At 50.3% G+C, this 20,149-nt stretch overlaps 6 protein-coding genes across 6 annotated transcripts; 3 read left to right on the top strand and 3 right to left on the bottom strand.

The window, feature by feature from the left end:
- Positions 1 to 948: 948 nt before the first annotated feature.
- Positions 949 to 1,337, top strand: N7520_008898 (40S ribosomal protein eS30; the record flags this gene model as incomplete). Its single annotated transcript, XM_057142832.1, has 2 exons — positions 949 to 1,115; positions 1,218 to 1,337. The coding sequence occupies exons 1-2, from the start codon at positions 1,056 to 1,058 to the stop codon at positions 1,335 to 1,337; spliced, it is 180 nt and encodes a 59-aa protein (XP_056992120.1). The 5' UTR covers positions 949 to 1,055.
- A 2,190-nt stretch (positions 1,338 to 3,527) lies between these two features.
- N7520_008899 (uncharacterized protein) lies at positions 3,528 to 11,013 on the top strand (the record flags this gene model as incomplete). Its single annotated transcript, XM_057142833.1, has 3 exons — positions 3,528 to 5,297; positions 5,353 to 5,959; positions 6,005 to 11,013. 3 exons carry the CDS (start codon positions 3,528 to 3,530, stop codon positions 11,011 to 11,013), a joined length of 7,386 nt encoding a protein of 2,461 aa, XP_056992121.1.
- Positions 11,014 to 11,339: 326 nt separating this feature from the next.
- Positions 11,340 to 12,989, bottom strand: N7520_008900 (Zn(2+) transporter ZRT3; the record flags this gene model as incomplete). Its single annotated transcript, XM_057142834.1, has 3 exons — positions 11,340 to 12,695; positions 12,754 to 12,884; positions 12,935 to 12,989. 3 exons carry the CDS (start codon positions 12,987 to 12,989, stop codon positions 11,340 to 11,342), a joined length of 1,542 nt encoding a protein of 513 aa, XP_056992122.1.
- Positions 12,990 to 13,821: 832 nt separating this feature from the next.
- N7520_008901 (DNA/RNA non-specific endonuclease) lies at positions 13,822 to 14,799 on the top strand (the record flags this gene model as incomplete). Its single annotated transcript, XM_057142835.1, has 1 exon — positions 13,822 to 14,799. One exon carries the CDS (start codon positions 13,822 to 13,824, stop codon positions 14,797 to 14,799), a length of 978 nt encoding a protein of 325 aa, XP_056992123.1.
- Positions 14,800 to 15,094: 295 nt separating this feature from the next.
- N7520_008902 (putative RING finger domain protein) lies at positions 15,095 to 16,352 on the bottom strand (the record flags this gene model as incomplete). The annotated part of the gene is made up of 3 exons (XM_057142836.1): positions 15,095 to 15,402; positions 15,453 to 15,711; positions 15,810 to 16,352. The coding sequence occupies 3 exons, from the start codon at positions 16,350 to 16,352 to the stop codon at positions 15,095 to 15,097; spliced, it is 1,110 nt and encodes a 369-aa protein (XP_056992124.1).
- Positions 16,353 to 16,925: 573 nt separating this feature from the next.
- N7520_008903 (Sec7 domain-containing protein) lies at positions 16,926 to 20,095 on the bottom strand (the record flags this gene model as incomplete). Its single annotated transcript, XM_057142837.1, has 2 exons — positions 16,926 to 19,528; positions 19,579 to 20,095. 2 exons carry the CDS (start codon positions 20,093 to 20,095, stop codon positions 16,926 to 16,928), a joined length of 3,120 nt encoding a protein of 1,039 aa, XP_056992125.1.
- Between the last annotated feature and the right edge of the window lie 54 nt (positions 20,096 to 20,149).

A 20,149-nucleotide genomic window follows, 5' to 3' on the forward strand; every position in this document is an offset into this window, starting at 1 on the left:
GATGTAGATGCATTCTTCCGCACAGCCCCTGGGATTTGCCCTGTGTAGCCCCAGCCATTTTGAAAATAGAAGCAGGAGATGTGAGGATGATAACCCAAATTAAGGATAAATGTCGAAAGCTGATCTGTCGCTCTGGTAAAAAAAGGGCCGGATACCCGGGAAACAGATGAAAAGGGCCATGATCTGGATTCCGCTAGGGATTGAGGAAGGAAAGAGAGAAAACAGCAACAGTTTGACTAACTAGCTACGATATGTAGATTAGGGGGCCACGGGTTGGACAGGTACCAGTTTATATATTTTGGGCACTATTTGTGACAAGTGTTGCAGCTATATGCCTCTAACCTGATTGAGGCAAATAGAGTATTTGTAGCAGAGCGGGCAGAGATGCGATGATTATCAGGCTACAGGTCGATTTGTGGAGTTAATATATGAAATATCTTTTTATGAGCTGCTCAAATATTTGGTAGTATTATCGCAACCCGGAATCTCATGGAGACTGCAAGAGCTGCAACATTTATGTACATCAGACCTCTATTTAGCTTGAGAAGAAGAACAAACGAGCCAAATGAGTACCTTTCTGATCCAACTGTGAATATAGCTGATTCAAATGCTGCAAACTTGATACTTCTATAAACTAATTGACCATGTGATATAGTGGGGCGCCGGATACAATACATGCCCTTGGCGTAACCTTGCATTGAGAAGTGACTACTCCATAGTTAGATCATAAGCATTAAATTTGTGCGCCGTAATCCTGATATAGTCTATGCGGGTCTAGCCAATGAATATGGCTACAATTAAAAACCTCGGGGACCCAAAACGGTTAGCCTAAGAGGCCCTTGAGCCCCTGCTGACATCAGCAATGAGTCAAGTATCACATGACCTAGAGCACATTCACACGGAATAACTCATTAATCCGGCCGCCCACACTCGCTAAGCGGCCCCACACGGTCGCACTCCCAATTTTGCAACTCCATCGTCAAAGAGCGAATCGTCTCCATCCCCCTTCAACAAATCGTTCATCCCAGTCCGTTCATCGCCAAAAATCATCCAATATGGGTAAGGTTCACGGATCTCTCGCCCGTGCCGGTAAGGTCAAGGCTGCCACCCCCAAGGTCAGTTATCCAGCAAACCCCAAAACTCCTGCGCCACCACGATCTCGATCGCCGCCAGGATACCCGCCAGAATCGCCATCCTAACGAACATTTTGAATCCAGGTTGAGCCCCAGGAGAAGAAGAAGCAGCCCAAGGGCCGCGCCTACAAGCGTGTCCTCTACACCCGCCGCTTCGTGAACGTTGTCATGACCGGTGGCAAGCGCAAGGTACATACCGATTGATCCTATCCACAACACACAACCCACACGAATCAAAAAATACTTTTGAGAACTCGGAACCCCTACTCCGCCATTATGCAGATGCATATCTCGAAACACAGGACTAGGAAACAGGAACAGAAAGGCTGACATACTGCCCTACCAGATGAACCCCAACCCCGGCGCTTAAGTCGATGCATCTTGATAAACAAAAACCCCGAGGCGTGGAGGGAGGTCGAATTCTACGATTTTGAAAGACATTCGCGAGACTCGACACCGCTACGGCCTCATCGAAACGAAGGCTCACCAGATACGGCTGGCTACTTGTACGGATGATATCATGCTGCGTTTCAATTTGAATTTTCGGCACCGGATCGGTTTTTTGAGGGGTGGAACAGGGAAATGGATGAATACCACATGGTGGCCCGAGGATGAAAAGTTATGGCTAGGAGTGAGCTGCTTAATTGGCAGGCTGCGCTTGGGATGGTCGCTTTCGACTCGTACATAGGCTATTCCATGCATTGCATTTCCGATCCTTGAGTGGAATCTTGCTATACAACTGTGTATGTGCCTAGACCGGGGGAAATTTCGTTCGAATCTGAGGCATTGTGCCACTGATGGACGGAATGGGGCTCTGCGTTTCCTGGGATTACAGTGCTCTGGTGACCAGGTGACCAGATGACCTCTGTAGTTTCTTTACACCAGGCCCTCTGGTGTTCTGGATCTAAAGTGTGCTCTATCATGGCCGGAGGGCCGTTTGAAGTGATCTGAGTATCAAGGTAGAGACCGTACGAAAACTACATGTACAATTCTTCCGGACATGATGTCTGCGTAGGACTCGTTACCCAAGCTGTAACTGCGGGATACGTTTGAAACCCACAAGTGGACGATGTCTAACTTGATATATAGGTGATGGATGTCAAGGCGTATGATTAAACACTGCATTTGTTTTCCAATCATCCACCACCTGGGAAGTTGGGCAACTCCAGGGCTGTGCTGGTCTCTCCACAAGGTTCCTACATAGAATGTATCTACATAGTACTGTACATATGCAACAGCCTCACAGTTTCTATGATTCGGATGATATTCAGCATTGATTGAAGAACAATCTTGGAACATTGAATTACTCTCAAACGCAATTCTATATCTTGATGTCTATGTACATAACTTGTTAGTTCAATATATGTCATGACATAACTGTCGCCTGGTATTGGGACTAATACTCTTCGTCGCACAACGCCAAAAAACCGATACAGACATGATCTCATGATTTACCGGGACCTCCGGGATTAATGTCCAGAACTGAAATGTCTGGGGGCATGACCTCACAGCAGCAGAATCCATGGATCGTGGAGTTGGCTTAAGGTTAGATCGAGGTGAAGTTCGGATGACTAAGAGCCACACCTCGAATTTCTTCCATCTCCAGCTCTGAGAGGGCGAAAGTCTTTACGTCACCCAGAGAACCTCGTGTGGTACATCCGTCCACTCGTGCTCTATTGTTTACCCCACATCCATACACTCCATTCCTGAGGCCAATTCATACCGTCATGGGTGCTTCTCCCCAAATCTCAAGAGTCAACACCAATGGCCACGAATATATATTCACAAGTACTGTTTGAGATCAATTGATTATATAGAGCCTAGTGTATCTAGACTGAACTAAAGTGATCTTAATCCAAAGCTGTGTTAGCTTCGTTCTAGCTATTGATATAAACAGTGACGATCGAGAAGGTTTGTGTGGAGACATCACCTGGTCCAAATATCCACTCATGCTGTTGATATCTGCCTTGCGCATCATCGACTTTACTCTCATCCTGGTACCGATACAATCAAAGACTGCAATTGCTGAGTTGATCCGCTTGCGGCCCTTGGAACAGTACATCGTCATGGCATGGCACTACCGCCCGGTTCGAACCGCACCCCAAGTTTCTTGCTTTGTATGGACCCCTCGATGGTGGGGGTTTATGTTCGGCAGCGCCGAGAGCTGATTTCATGATGCAATGAGAAGCGGAGGTGCTGGGCCTGGCTACTTCCTACTTATTTCCACCCCATCTTCTCGTTTTCCCCGTTTTTCTTATCACTTATGAAAACTGAACTCAACGATTTACGATAATTCCGATTTCCCTGTTTTAACGACTCTATATTCTTCACATCCTATTATTCTATTCTATTCTATTCTATGTCATCCTAGCTGATAACATAAATATCATCAACATGTCGAATCCTATGAACACCGAACCCGAGGCCGAACAGGTGAGCCAGGGTAGCAGCTCCTGGTTTACCAAGAAAATAGGCAGAAAATTATCCCTGGTCCACTCCAAGGAAAGCTCAAAAGGAACTACCGACGAAACAGAAACCGCAACTGAGGAGCACACGGGCCAAAGCAGCACAGGTCAGCAAGCCATGGAAAAGGGAGAGCAGGCGAAGCAAGACATAACATCTGGTGATATGAGCGGCTCCAAGGAAATGTCTGGAAAAGGCGAAAACATTCAGAACCTCGCGAGCCAGGGAGACACTACTGGAGTCACTGGTGAAACCGGCCTGAACAAAGAGAAAACCAACAAGAAAAGCATTGACGACGTCGGCCGTCGACTTTTTGGTAGCCGCGGCGGAGGTATTGCCCCCAACAGGGATATCAAAAAGGGTCCTATTACGGAGGGATCTGGCATGGCTATGGATCAAAGAGACACAGGCCAGGAGCTCATTGGAGCTACTGGATCTGGATCTGGAATCGGAGCAGCAGAAAAGGAACCGAGCACCGGAGCTGATATACTTGGAGCTACTGGGTCTGGACCTGGATCTAGGCTAGCAGAAAAGGAACCGAGCACCGGAGCCGGTCCACTTGGAGCTACTGGATCTGGATTCGGAGCAGCAGAAAAGGAACCGAGCACCGGAGCTGGTGTACTTGGAGCTACTGGGTCTGGATCTGGATCTAGGCTAGCAGAAAAGGAACCGAGCACCGGAGCTGATCCACTTGGAGCTACCACTGGAACTGGCATGTCAAAGTCTAGTACATCAAAAGCCAATACCTCTGGCACCACAGCAGCCGCTGGCTCTAGCGATCGAGGCCTGCATCAAGGAATGTCCGGAAAATCCAAAATGGCTGGTGCCGCTTTCGCTGAAAATTCCATGGATCAGGAGCTCGACAGTCAAGCACATATCAGTTCAGATGTATTTGGAGATAAGAACGGTCTGCAGAACACTTCGACAGGCGGTCATGTTTTTACCTCCCCAGGAATCGAGCAAAAGCTTGCCGAAAAGAGGCGACTAAGCACAGAAAATACACCAAACCCGCATCATATGAAACACAAATCTATGCGAGAGGGAGGAGGAATCAGTCAAGGTGCCATTGGTGGCGCGGCCCTCGGTGGTGGTACTATGGGTAGTGCCAGTGCCATGGGCATGGGCAAAGGTGGCATTAGCCAACAAGCCAGTACAGCGGGACAAACAAGCAAAGGAATGTCGCCTACGTCGACACAAGCTCGCATGACTGGCGTGACCGGTGGGGGCCTTACACAGGCCATCGGCCAAGGAGCATCCAGCAAAGGAGTTGGTCAAGGTGGCATGAACCAAGGTGCCATGCCCCGTCGCAAGCCCACTGGAGCCACGATGAGCAGATCAGCCGAGAACGCTGGTATGGCTGCCACCCCACGAACCATGATGGGGATGGGTGGCTCTAGTCACAAGGCCACAATTCTTCAAGAGAAGGTTCAATTTGTCTCGCAGAAGTGCAAGACTCAATTGGGCGGCTCTGCCAGTGAGATTAGTTTGCGCAGCCCTACCGTGGATGCTTTCTTTGATTCAGTGGCCATAGAACGTCTCCGCTGGATGCCTCGTGATGGCAGCAGACTTGACTGCTGTCTTCGATGGGCTTCTCGGCTGGCATACGCAGTCGACAATCTACGCGAGTCAATCGGTGCTTTCGCTCCTGGAGCAAACGAAGCCGCGAAGCTGATTTGGGGTTTCGAAATCATGCTCCTGGAGGTAAGCCAATAAAGATCTAGGCAAGTATATATGAAGTTACTAACCAGCCAATCAGTCTGATATAGACAACACGGACATTTTCGAAAGCGTCTTTGGCAGATATGGACGTGTTGCTGTGGGAATTCGTCTACTTCTTCAGTACGAGAGTGTGTATAAGCCATCGCCAGAGCTTCAGCCAGAAGCCGCTGCCGTCTTTGCCAATCTCCTAGAGATGGTCTGCAGTACCACCATCAGCTGTGTTGAGGGATTCAAGGCCAAGGAGTCTGATACAGTCATCCGTCACAACATTGATGCGGCCTTCGTGACCTACGCCACCCGCTACTCGACTCACTGGAATGCCATTGTTGAAGCTGCAACTTCAAATGTTGTGACGCAGAGCTCGCTGATTTGGGCAAGTGAGGAGTTGGGCAGTCTTCGCCAGTTCCTCGGTGTGCAGGATCGTCCTCTTCAATTTATTCTTGACTCCCGTAGTCATACTTTAGCTGAAGGGTCGTTCGAGTGGTTCAACAACAGTCTGTACGATTTTACCGTGGGTAAGCCTCCTGTCCTGATGGTCACTGGTGGAGCTGGCTGTGGAAAGAGTGCCATGGCACAGTGGACTGTCGACAGAATGCAGGAATCTTCCGAGCATTCGGGCTGGAATGTCATTCCTTACACCATCCGTGAGTATAAAAATTCATTTTTATGATTTATACTAACATCTACAGGCGCCGATATCCCCGTTGCAACTTTGCCACTCCGTATCCTGAAAGGTATATTGCACCAGATGCTGGACCACTGTGTCATTGAAAAGAGTATCCAGGAGGACATTCTCTTCTATGTGGCCAAGGCTGCTCAAAGTGCCCTTGATGGTGCCGGAGAAGCGGAGGTTGAAGACAGCCTCTGGAAGGGTATTCGCACTGGTCTGGAGTCTGACATCCAGTACATGTTCGTGGTTGATGGTCTTGACCAAATCAAGGGTGGTGACCCCGACGCCACTGAATTCATGGACAAATTCAGCGAGGTCCTTGTTCAGCAGAATGAGGGCTCTAAGATGATCGTCTTTACCCGACCTCTCAAATCGAGAATGAGCTCTAGAAGTATTCAACACTTCAATATTCAGCCATCTCAGACCATGAATGATCTGGAGGCCTATGTGAAGAAGCAGCTTTCAACTGCATTTGACACAGAAGCCGGAAAGACTGGCCAGCTCGATACCGCTGTAACTACTATTGTCAAACGATCTCAAGGCTCGTTCAGCTGGGCCGAGATGGCAGTTGAGTATGCTCGACAGCAGAGGACCCCGGGCCAGGCTATTCAGTCTGTGCAAGGGCTACCCCAGTCTATGCCGGAGCTGCTTGACTTCCACATGAAGAATTTGGACCTGAGCCAGAATGAGGCCAAACACGTCTTGTCGTGGCTGGCTGCTGCCGAGCGACCTTTGCTGGTCGAGGAAGTTGAACAGCTACTTGCTGTTGATCCGATTTCAGTAACCTTCACTCCAAGCTTCTCTCATTCTGATAGTGCATGGAGCAAGTCTTTGAGTCCCATTGTGATGACTCGCGATGGTGTTGTTTCTTTCGCCCACACCTGCATTCGCGATCACATCATCAACCAGGCCAGATCTGCAAGCGCCAAAGCACCGCTGAATCTGAAGGACGCTCACTATGACCTCCTTACCAGATGTCTCGCATGGGTACAGCTTAGTGTCCGAGAAGAGACAGACATCTCCATGGATAAGCTTAGCATGGAAGAACGCAATCGTCTCTTCGACAAATATGTCCTTCTGGAGTATACTGCACGATACTGGCTGTCACATCTTCTCTCTTCGCAGTTGGTGACTGACGAGGGTGAATTCTCCTTCAACGCAAACTTCAGAAAGCTGGTTCCTGAGACCGTTCTGTTCGCTCGTCTTGAATTGACCTGTCGCGAATCGCAGTTCACTCGATCCAGTGTGGTGGAATTGTACAGACTGGCGACAGACATTCGCCGCCTGGTCTTAGGCGAAAAGTCAATGGCACTGCTTCAAAGCCTATTGCTGAGTGCCCGAGTCTCTAAGTATGCCCATGCCAGCCATGCCGATGAGCACTGCTACGAGGCTTGGAAGCTCAGCCAGGAGCTCCTTGGCCAGTCCGAAACCACCACCTTGACAAGTGCTGAGATGATGACGCAATCGTTCACCGAGCGAGGCACCATGACTTACCAGCAAGAGGATATTATGAAGTACTTGATTCTGACCGATTCCGAGATCACCGGCGTCGAGTTCAGTCAGCGCTTGAAGTACCTCGGAATGATCGTGGGCATGTACAAATTCCGAGACGACAACGCATCTGCCCTCACCATCTCGAAGCAGTTCTATCAGCAGATTCTCCAGAAGTACGGTACCAACTCCAGCCAGTCTTCGGAGACTGCAGATTTCTTGACCAGCGAGTTCTCTGCTACTGGAAGCGACGAGATGAGCCGCGACATTGCGCGGACCAAGTACGACAGTGTAGTCCGTACGATGGAGGTTACAGATGAGCGTCGCATCAAGTACACTTTGTACATGGCCCAGATGTACGAGCAGCAGGGTGAAATGGCACAAGCACAGGGTGTGCTATCTAGTCTGTGGGCTGGCCTCAACTCTCGGGACATCGACTCTGTTGACATGATGGATAAGAAGTCCAATGTTGCCCTCGCTTACTACCAGTTCTTGCGCCGCCAGGGTAGAAACGATGAGGCTGAGGTCATTATCCGCGAGCTTGTTGCTGATCTTGAGGTCACCGGCATTCACTCTCAGGAAATGATGCTGCGCGTACAGATGCTTCGTGCTGAAACTCGCGAAATGCACATGTACAGTTTGGATCGATCGCTGTCCATTCTCACGTGGCGCTATTACAAGGAAATGAACATGGAGTACTCGACTGAGGCGACGGCTCTGGCTCTATCGCTCGCCGAGAGCATGGCCAACACTGTCTCTATCGAAGATAGTCATTCCCTTTCCGGAAGGGACCGTAGGCTGATGGTCGAGCTTTTGGATTCCATCACCTCGTCGCCCAGCAACCTCTCCGTCTCCACACTGATCCTTTGCCATAATCTGGCTAGCATTTATGTCCGCGAAGAGGACTGGGTCGAAGCCAGCGACTGCTCTAAGGCTGTTCTGCAGCATGTTTGGCCCACAGTGGAGCAGGCAGGATCTCACAAGAGTTTCTCGACAGAGTTGGCTCCTCCTATCGCAGACCTGGCCCTGATTCTGGCATACTGCCACATCCGCAGACTACATCTGGAACAGGCTACTATCGTCTATGAGAATGCCTTTGGGTCACTCATCGCTTCAGATAGAGTTCCCGTGCCTTCTGTGTTGGCTGTTGCTAAAGCGGTTGTCGAATTCTACGAAACTACCTTCCAATTTACTAGGGCTCTGACTCTTCTGCACTCTGTCAGCACGTTCTTGACAGCCAGACTGGGTGAGACGCACAAGCATACGATTGAGAACTTCTACCTCGAGGCCACGCTCGCCAATCGTCTTGAGATGACCAGCGAGGCTAAGGCCACGTACCAGCGAATCTACAAATGCACCACGAGCGACGGAAAGATTGCCCCCGAGGGCTTTGAAGCTGCCCTTGCACTTGTTGCGCTTTACGAAAAGGAGCTCCAGTGGGATGCTGCTCTGGATATTTACCGCCACATGTGGCCTACGGTCGTTGTCAAAGATAATGTGGCTTCCTATGACCGCACGAGGGTCGAGAAGATGCTCGAAAATACCTACATCGGCTACATGACAATCCTGACCACCCGTACGAAGAGCACCGACTTCTCTGAGCAATACAAGGTCGCTTCGGAATACGTGACGACCTGCAGTAACGTCTACGGTTCCACGCACCAGAAGACCCTGAGCGCGACTCTCCTCTTCGCCGAGCTATGCGAGAGCAGCGACTCGCACATCGACGAGGCCATCTCACTCTACAAGAAGCCGTTCCAGATCAGCGAGTGGGTGCCAACCTCCCAATCCTCTAAGGGTCTGGATCAAATGACCGCACCGCTGCCCATCACGCTCAAGCACAAGCTCGCACAGCTGTTCGTCCGCAAGCGTGATTCCACAATGGAGGCTCGTTCCCTCTATACAGAGGAATTCCAGCTGGCAAAGAAGACTCAAGGATACTTCTCTGACACGACCCTTTCCTGGCTCCGCGAGCTCGCCCTCGCGCACTCTCGCCAGGGCACGCAAACCTCTGTCCAGCAAGGCTGTGCCATCCTCCACACATACATAACGGATGTCCTTCACACCGGTGGTGGTGAACCCGACGCAATGAAGGACTGGGCCCACAAGGTCGCCGCCATTTATCTGGAATGCGGCTTCATCGACGGTGGCAACGGTGTACTCGATGAGCTTCGCCAGCGTGTGATCTATGGCTCTGAGACCTCAGCCATGACACTTGGAGAGCGGCGCGATGCCGTCTTCTCTGCAGCCTTCGAAGAATCCTTCAGTCGCCGCACAACCTATGAGCAGATCATAACCGAGATGTCTCGGGAGACGCACATTCAGCAGTCCTTTACCAAGAATCTATCCGGCCACGACTTCATCCCTACTCTCATATCCGGCGAACGTCTCGCGACCCTACAGACACAGCAGAAACGGACCCGCGTGGCGAAGGACACACGAACCAGACTCTACGAGTACTTCTGTAACACGCTGTCCGCAACTTCAATCGCGGACCACCAGATTGTGCAACAGTTCTACGCCATCTGCCTCCGCGAAGTGCAAACAGAGGACTATAACACAGGCATTCTAAACACAACAACCAGTCTAGTCCGCGACCTCTGCAACTCTGGCCAATTCGCCGACGCAAGTGATCTGACCGGTGTTCTACACTCATTCATGCACCTAACAGACGGCCTGAACAACTACGACAACATAATAACGGCTACAAAACTCTGTCTCTACCTAAGCGGCAACCAAGCAACACGCTGCCAAAACGAAAAACTCTACAACGAAATGTCCGTGAAATCCAAACTACTCCTCCAAGAACTCCTCGCCTCCTCCAAGAATCTCGGAATCGAAATCGTCGACCTCCCCTTCCACGAACTAAACGACATAATCACCCTCCTAGGTGAATACGAAATGTTCGACGATCTCGAAGCAATCCTCACCCAACTCTGGACATCCAGAATCGTCCAACGAACCTGGACTCCAGACGTAGTGGTCTGGATCGGACGCCGACTGGTCGAAACCCGCTTCTGTCGCGGCGCCATCGATTCCGCCATCCAACTCTGTCGCGATATCTGCTACAATCTTCGCCAGGTATGGGGTAACTACGACAGCGTCACGTTGGAGATGACGAAATTACTTTCCGGACTCTTCGCTGCGTCGGGGGATCATGCCTCCGCCGCGACTTTGCATGAAGGCATTCTTCATGATATGCTTACTGATGCGGATGCGAAGTCGCATCCGTCGGGGGCAGATACGGCGGCGCAGCATTTGGAGTTGTTGAAGAGGGCTCAGAGTCGTGGGAATGGAGGTGCGAGGTCCTCGCATGCGGATCTGGTTCAGCAGGTACAGAAGAAGTTTGGGTTGAAGTCTGGTGAGATGGAAGGTGGGGAGTCGTTTGGACTTTGGTCTAAGCCCAGACGGTTTAGTATTGATGTCGAGGACTTGGATGAACAGGGGCAGATGCACCAGAATCATTTGAGGGAGTCTAGTGGGGCTGGTATTATGAGTGGTTCTGGGGCGAGACGGATTTCTGTGCAGGCGTTGTAATTGACAGATTGGAATTGACAGGATTGATATTTTGAAAATTAGTTGGACCAAATTGTATCTAATAGTATGAGTTCAGTGAATGTCAGTTTTCTATTATTATATTTGAGGTTTAAAGATGAGTAAATCTTCATAATTCGTCTGATGCATGCCATAACTACCAACGCCGGATCTCATATGTAAACACTGCATAACAATATCCCACCCCCCTGCACGATGCAATATGCAAGGTTTCGTCTCTGAATCACATATAGAAGACGCCAGCCACCTTCCATTTTTCTTTTATCTATAGCGCCCCAGACGGGAAACCAATGTGCAAAATTCAATGTTCAAGCCGTCAACGCAAAGCTCACACCCATCATCCCCATGCCGGCAACTGCAAATCCAATACCCATGCTTCGATGATGGGTCAGCCCCAGGCCCTCGCTGAACAACGTCAGCGCGACGGAGGTCATCACGCCGGCAGTAGCGGCAAACATGCCTCCGTACACACCCCAAGACGGTCCCATCGTATCTTTACCAGTGTGCCCTGATGTCCAAATCCACAGGGCAGCGATGCCAGCGCCGGCAGGTTGACTGATTCCACCAAGAAGACTGGACCAGAACATGGCTTTCCAACGTGAGCCAAGAGCTAGGTAGAGGGGTAGTGCCATGGCAAAGCCCTCCACGATGTTATGAATAAACAGGGCAAGGAACACAGTCAATCCAAGAGTTGGGCTGGCATGGTTAGTCGCATATGTGATAAATCCTTCAGGGAGTTTGTGCAAGGCGATGGCAAGCGAGGTTTGAAGACCAATGGAGAGGAAGGCGTTTTGTGGGACATGGTGATGATGTACACTCTCTGCTGCATGCCTAGAAGCGTGGTCATGATCGTGATCGTGGTCCTCATGGACGTCATGATGATGACTGTGATGGGAGAAATTGGTTGTGTGGTGATGGCTAGGGTCATCCAAATGATGGTGATGTACCTGTGACGAGGCAGAAAAGGCCGTTCCACTAACTTCATGGATGAGATGCTGATTAGAGATCTCATCAAAGTACCCCGTATCGGACGCAGTCAAACCAGAGTCAATGGGCATATCCACCGCAGGGTCTCGCTCCGAATCTAGTTGTACGGCGATACTCTGATGTTGCGGCAAGAACGGCCGCGTGACCTCATTGGTATGGATGCTCGGCGGCGGACTAGCTTTGGGGAGCACCTTGATACATTCCTGGCCACATGTCTGCGAAAACCCGTAGCATGGTCCATTCTCGTCGCATACAGTCTTGACACCACCCACAAGAGAGCTGAACCGGCGACTTAGCATGGCGCGCAACGATTCCCGCTTGGCGGTCCTTGCAGCCGGCTCCGTCCGTTGTAGTACGGCCGGGGTTGATTTGAAAGATTTAGTTTGTGTCGGTCGCAAAAGAGGGGTCCGCTCCGTGCTACCATTGATATGTGCATGATCATGCTGTCCCGGTTGAGCTTCGCCACGCTCGGGATCTTGCTCCGGAGAATGACTATGTGCGCAATCGACGACATGCGATGGGATGAAGCGGTGAATAAAACCAGATACAACCCGGATGATAATGACACCAGTGAGAAACAGACCGATCAAAGTGTATGCAGATGCGGAGGGGGAGAAGCCGGCGCGGGTGAGGTACTCCTTCGACGTGGGGAGCATGCTATACAGAGAGGTGAAGAGCTTCGATTGGTTAGGGATCTGAAACAAAAGGTATAGCTCTGGAGTAACTGTAACTTACCATCACACCAGCACTCAGACATAGTGAGGCCGACAGGAAATTATTGCTGTTGGCGATCTGGAATGTCTTATCGTTGGTGACTCGCCGCACTATCAGATCGGCGCAGATGACGGTAGCTCCGAGGACACATGCTACAAACCAGGTTAAGTCAATGTTTAGTATGAAGGGGAAATAAACTTACCCACGCCTGAGACAGCGCTCATCACCCACCCCCGGAGATCGTTGCTGGCAGCCATAATGTGGAGAATGGAAGAGGTGATGTAACCAGGTCAGTCAAGATAACGATCCTGTTGGCGGTCAAGCTCTTTGCCTCTTTCCAAATATGGACTCGACTTGCCTCCCTTCAACTCCTGAAAAACCGAAAAATTGTAAAAGAAGTGGGAGAATGAGAAGAAATAGCCAAGATTCCCAAATTCCTGACTCTTGAGTCCGATGCAGGAGTGTCCTAGGCGTCTCCCAAGGTCCTCACAGTAACCCAATCATCACAAGCTGCAGGAACGCTGTTGCGAGAAATAAGATAAATGAGGTTGAAATCAATTTATAGTCCATACACCTATGACTTAGATTATTCTCCAGATACCTACTAAATTGATAGTTGTACTTTCAAATGGTCTATACAGACTATCTGTATACTCCATTGTACTAGTATAGCACTGTGGGGTAGACTAGGGACAGTGCAGACATTACTATACTATGCCCAAGTGGCATATATTCTATGACTAATGTACTTCTTTTATTTAGGTACTTAATCTTCTATATCAAATAATCTTATCTTCCTGTATAACTTTAGATACTAAATGCATTGTTTAACCCCAATCTCCCAGGGCAACACCTGCAGGTGTGAATTATCCAACTTGCAGCTCAGTTGATCCAATGATACCTAGGAAATAAGTAAATCATATGATCCCCGTCACACACATGTAGATATCGGTCACACGTAGCTGGTGCATGCTAAATCCATTGGCTCGTGACTTCTGTTGTTTTCCCTATAGTTTTTTTTTAGCCTATCCACTCTCTTTCCCCCGTTTTTTTCTTCTTCTCCACTCCAACCTCCAACTCCAGACTGCCATGTCCAAAGCTACATTGGCCATCATTGCGGCTGCAAGTGCTGCCACCGGTGCCGGTGTCACTGCAGTGCTCTACTCCAAGCCCGCCAGACCTCAACAGCAGGAACAAAAACAACTCCAAACCCAAAGCACCGTCCTACAAGTCCCCACGACCATTCAAACCCCAACCCTCGCAGCCAAAGCCCTTGGCCCTGTCGACCCCGCCGGTGTGCTCGAGTATGGCTTCCCAGGCCCAATCGCCGACGAGCTATCCTCCCTCCCCCTGCACGGCGCCTACGACCGCCGCACGCGCAATCCCGCCTGGGTCGCCGAGCACATCACCCCCCAGTCTCTGCTGATAAAGAACGCCGACCGCAAACACAGCACCTTCTTCGAGGATACCTCCATCCCGGCCCTTTTCCGCGCAAAGCTGACCGACTATCAACGCTCCGGATATGACCGCGGTCACCAGGTTCCTGCGGCCGATGCGAAGTGGTCCCAGGAGGCCATGGATGGCACTTTTGCGCTGAGCAACATGTCTCCGCAAGTAGGCGAGGGCTTCAACCGCGATTACTGGGCGCACTTTGAGGAGTTCTGTCGCAATCTGACGCAGAAATACCCGTCTGTGCGCGTTGTTACTGGACCCTTGTACCTGCCGCACCGGGACCCGGATGGGAAATGGCGCGTGAACTATGAAGTTATTGGTAACCCGCCTAATGTTGCGGTGCCGACTCACTTCTACAAGGTTATTTATGGAGAGGATGGTACGGGTGGACCGAACAGTAAGGTTGCGCTGGGTGCGTTTGTTTTGCCGAATGCCCGCATTGCCAATCAGAAGAGTTTGTCGGACTTTGAGGTTCCTTTGGATGTTTTGGAGCGTTTCTCTGGACTGGAGTTTGCGGCCAAGTTGGATCTGAGCCGTCGTCGCCGGTTGTGTCAGGAGGTTAAGTGTGAGATTACGGTGCGCGAGTTCAACAACACCAAGAAGAAGCTTTCTTAGATTCATTTCTTTAGCCAGATGGCTCTGTGTATACATATCAAGGACATGGTTATTATTGCATAAATGGCGTTTGGATAGAGCCGAGTTACTTGCAATGCAGGATATAATGTTCACTCAACCTGATCAGTAAAGTTTTATGCTGTGAGTTACCCAACTCAAGGCCATGAGTGTAATGGAAAGGTTAGGCAAGGTTGACATTCAATAATTCTCTTATTTCTGCTCCATGACACCATGGCGTAGGATTTAGGGGTATCTTGAGCCCATCATACAACGGCTTTTTTCTCATCCTTCAAATTTAACATTGGAATGCCACGCCCTTCTTCGTAGCAACATTGCCACCACCACCTGCAAACCCTGTTCCCTCAGAGCTAATCTCCACCAGGCCAGGCGTGATCCCTTCCTTATCCTTCTTCTTAGACTTCTTCTTGCTGTCCTTTTTCTCTAAACTGGAATCTTGTGTAAGATCAGTTTCGCAAACATAACATGATATTCGGCGATGGGCCTCCTGTTCTTCCTTCGAAGCATGGGGATCAGGAGTATCATGTGGAGTCATAAACTTCGTAACACACGGCGAACAGATGACATGGCCGCATGGTTTAGTAACTGGAAAAGTTAGTATAATGCAACAAGCTCCTTGATAGTCCCACACTTACGCATAGCTTTGAGTCCATTGCTAAGATTCTTCTTGCAACTCGGACAAATCCTCGATGTAGATCCATCGGAGCCCTTTTCCTCCGTAAAATGCACCTCAACCAGACCTTTCAACGAATAAGTATGCCGATTGGTCTCCGTAGACCCAGGACAAATAGGCGCCAATTTCACAGTCTTATTCGCAGCAATCTCATCCGCATCCGTATTTGGTGTCAAAGACGGTACCCAAAAAGACGGCAGCGCCGACTTGCTCGACTCAAACTGCAGAAAATCCAATTAGCACCGCAAAGCTCAAGAAAACAAGGACAGAAAAAACAAGGACAGAAAAACAAGGACAGAAAAACAAGGACAAAACAAACCTTCTCCTTCTTCAACTCATTCTTCAATCTCTCCTGCTCCTCTCTAGAAACCCTCTTCATCTCCTCCTCATCCAGCTCAAAGACCTTCTTCCGCTTCCCATCAACAACCACCTCACGCGCCTTAAACGCCTCAACGGCATCACTCTCTTCCGCCTTGCGCTTCTTCCCTTTTTGGCCAGCTTCTAATCCCATAGAAACAAGCTCAAAGTCCGCCAATTCTTTCTTCTTTGCTTCTTCCAGTACGAGCTTGTCGTCCTCGGCAATTCGCTTCTTGGCGTCTTCGCGTTCCCGTTCGAGTCGCTTGATCTCTTGTCTTTGGGCAAGGAGGTCATTGATTGCGCATTCACGGCAGAATAGGTCGCCGTTGCTGGCGCAGCCTACTACCGGAGTTCGGGCGGGTTGGAGACATAGTTTGCAGGATGCGAAGGGGAGGAATGAGTCGCGTCCGATTACGCTGCGTTTTGTACCCCAGCTGTCGCGGAGGAGACTGCGCTCATAAGAGGTGAAATGAGGGAGGGAGGTGTTGCGCTTTGAATGCGCCATTTTGCCTTGCTGAGATGGGGGAATTTAAGATGGAGTTGGAGGATGTCGTAATTACGGGTTTATTTGAATGATTGTTGGCGTTGATTGGTTGATTGTGACCGCCTTGTGGACCGCCTTCCTATCTGAGTCTCATTTACATTAACACTACAGGCCACTGAATTCATGGAAAGCAATGATCAATCAATCGTAAATGAGCTTTTGTCTAAGATGTACCCACGGCCCCGGCTGGACGAACTAGTGTATGACATTCGCGCTCAGAGGGATCCGGGAAATGCAGCAAGTTGTCCCGAAAGACGGAGGAAGACGCTAGAGTCAGATTGAAACAGATAAAAAGACGACACACCAATGAATGCTTCCCACATGAGAATAAAAATTCAAGCCGAAAACCAGCAGAAAACCGACGTCAGCAGGTGGAACCGTCAATGCAAAAAAAAGCCCAATGGGAAACAGGCCGCAATGGTTGAAAGGGGTATAATAGTCGTAAACAAGCAGATGAGAACATGGTGGCTATACATGTGATGAATTGAGAGGAGCAAGGAAATGTAGAAGTGAGAGGAAATGAGCAATTCTTGCTCAGGCGCCTACAGCTTGCTGTCGTAGGTTTTCAGAGGAGGGGGTTTCCACACCTCTTTCATTCAGAGGCGTGGCAGAGGGGGCTATGTCCTCGGGGTCCGGCAGGCGAGGACCAAAGATCGCAGAACCAGAACTTGAAGCAGGACGGGGTGTGCCCTCATTCTCTGCTCGTTGATCTAATTCTTTCTCTTCGGGCGCGACCGAAGGATCCGTATCATTGGCAGGCTTGGGCAGTCTAACCCCAAAGGTTTCGTATGCATCGGTGAAGAAGTCGACGGTAGGCTCATCATCGCTGCACACACTGAGCCTTGTTGTCGTACTCGCACTTCGGATAGAGTGAGGCCGGCCGCCCGGTGTGTGGTGTGAAGTGATCGACTCGTTACTACTAAGTATAGCAGGTTCTGAAGCCCTCGGCTCGTCGTGGGGAGTTGGCTTCCGGAGCTTTAGACGATCCTCAGGAGACATGTTCTGCCACTCGGATCCAAAGGTAACAACGGAAGCCTTTTTGCCATGAACAGTGAAACTGGGTGTCTTGCGAGGCAGTACTTCAGCATCCTTACCGCTTTCATCATCATCGAGTGGCGGAATGCTGGACACTGAGCCTCGGTTCTTCTTACTACGAGATTGATGGCGAGGAATGTGGGCTGAATCCCGAAGTGTGCGGTGGAGACTGCGTCGTACCCGGCTAGACCTGTCATTTTGAAGACCCTCAGAGGACCCATCTGGCTTGCCCTCACCTCCTGACTCGGGAACATTGCTAGATGGTTTCCGAGGCTTAGGCGAGCCACTCAGATCTAACAAGCCGGTTTCTCTGAGCAGGCGTTCCTCGCCTTCATCGAAGCTGACCGGGGAGGTGAGTTTAGATGTCCGAGAGGCGACACTAGCTCCGTCATACCTGCTACCCCGACTGAGAACAGAGGACTCGCGCTCCAGCTGAGTCGTCGATCCGTCGGATAGCTTGTCTGTCAGAACGGCAATGGAAAGCGGGCGGCCAACGCGAGCAGCATCAGATGAGGTAGTCGAAGCCGGGAGGCTTGGGCGACGCATCTCATCTGTGGATGGCTGATAGAGAAAGCCACGGTCAACAGGTTGATCAACGGATGGCCCAGATGGTTCATGCGTATCATTGTTAGAAGTCGTGTGGATGATACTAGGAGCCTGGCAAACACCAGATTCGGATACTACGGAAGGCCCCGAGATGGAAGCAAGTCGCGCTACATCTTCAGATGGCTGATCAGCAACAGATCCGGCTTGTTCCTTGACAAAGCTCTCATCTTCACCCATGTCCCGGAGAAGCACTTCACGATAGCACTTGTTACGCCACAGATCCTGTCTGACCCATTTGAGCTTCGCTGCCATGCGTCCTGCAGCCATGATGACGCTCTCACGAGCCCGAGGATTCACCGGAGTCAGAACTTGAAGATGACGTGCGTTCCGCAAAAGTTCTTCAAGCTCCTTCTGTGTGACGAAAAGCTTTTCATTCGTCTCGCGGATCTTTTGACTCATTAGTTCTCTGCGGGCAGCGACAAACTCGGCAACAATATCCGTGGCGATGCTTGGCGAAGGAGGTTCCTTCTCCGCTGACTGTGAGGTGAGCGAAGCGGAATCGACCCGCTGGCTTGTACGGTACCGCTGACCCTCGTAATTAGTGGCAATCATGCCTTTTGTTCGGACCCCGGTGGTCCTGAATGCAGCAGCATAGTTGACCTTCGCAATCCAATCGTTCATCTCCGGGTCCGACGTCGCAAGAAATATTTCTTCTAGAGCATTGTGGCGGACATAACTGAATGCATGCTTGTGTTTTTTGTAGCTCGTGTCCAACAAAGCAACGGCATCATTTGTGGACATGATGGCATCTGGCTTGAACTCGGCAAGCGGAGGCTGGAACACTAGAGTACCCGGCCGCCCATTCTTCACGTAAATCTCGTGCTGTGCCATCAGTGACCGCACCCATGTGACATTGCGGAAGAAGTAGAGCTGCGAGAAGGTAAGAAGAACACCCCACTCTGCCCAAGGTGACCGAGCCCGCTTCTTTTTCGGATCTTTTCGCCAAAGCAAGCCAACTTTTGCCACTTTGATATCAACCAGGCCAGGATTCGACTCTGCGGGGTTATTGAGACTCGTGTGCATGAAGGCGTCGGGGCGAGAACGCAAAGAAACAATCTGCAAAATTCCAGACTTGGTAAAGGCTTGGTGCAAATCATCCATATCAGGCGGGCCAGCAGTTCCGACGTGATTGTACGAATCATCGAGATCCATCACATCCCCCAGACTTGGGCGTAGTGCCCCAAGCTTGCCATCCATAATCAGGGTGTACGGATCAAGGGGATCTCGTGCGACTCGGGGCAAGTTCTCAGTGCTGGTGCTCTTGAACAACGCGCGGCGAGGCTTGGTAAGATGGCGATCTCGTAAATTGGCATCTTCCACGTGAATAAACGGCGTATAGGCGATATTTTCATAGAAGCATTCAAGAACATCATCAGACACACCCTCACCACGGGTATTTTTGACATAATCGTGTTTCTGCATTTTCCGTTTATTATTCTTATTGAACACATCGGTGTGAAGAATCAATATTGAGAACGCAATAAAGTAAGCTTGATCTGTGGAACTGTCAGTGATAAACATGCATGTCCAATCCGTTATTTCGTACCTGTGGTTGCAAAAATCCCCGGGTTACACTCATGATATCGGTCTGCGAACGCTTGCAGAAACCGGTCTATCTGCTGTGTTTCTTTTGGCAGTTCGACCTCCATCAACAGTTTGCGAATAGCCATGTCAATTGGATCACCGAAGTAGGAGAACGATCTCATGTACTTCCGTAGAGCAACCTTGTAGAACTCGTCACCTGATTGGGAGAGCACACCACCAACCGCACCTCGAGGCATGTGTTCCTCGAGCTTTGTCAGATAGCTAGCTGGTGTATCACCCTCTTCTTTCTGCGGAATGGGTGGTAGGTCCGGCTTCGACGATATCGGGGTGGATGACCCGCCGAGACCAGGGGATCCATTGCGGGGAATCGGGGGCTCCGAGTTCTGTCTCAATCGCTGGGAAATATTAAAAAGATCACCGAAGCTCTTGCGGCCGGTGGTTGATGTGGAGGTGCGTCCCGATGATACCAAGTATGGCGCTGGAGACAAGTCGTCCTGGTTTTCGGCCAGCGATCCCATAGTGGACGATCTGCCTCGACCTTTGTGGGAAGGGTTGGATCGTATGGAGTGAGT

The sequence above is a fragment of the Penicillium odoratum genome, assembly GCF_028828045.1.
Source record: "Penicillium odoratum strain IBT 22623 chromosome Unknown utg000006l_segment0_segment0, whole genome shotgun sequence".
NCBI classification, from domain to species: Eukaryota; Fungi; Ascomycota; class Eurotiomycetes; order Eurotiales; family Aspergillaceae; genus Penicillium; species Penicillium odoratum.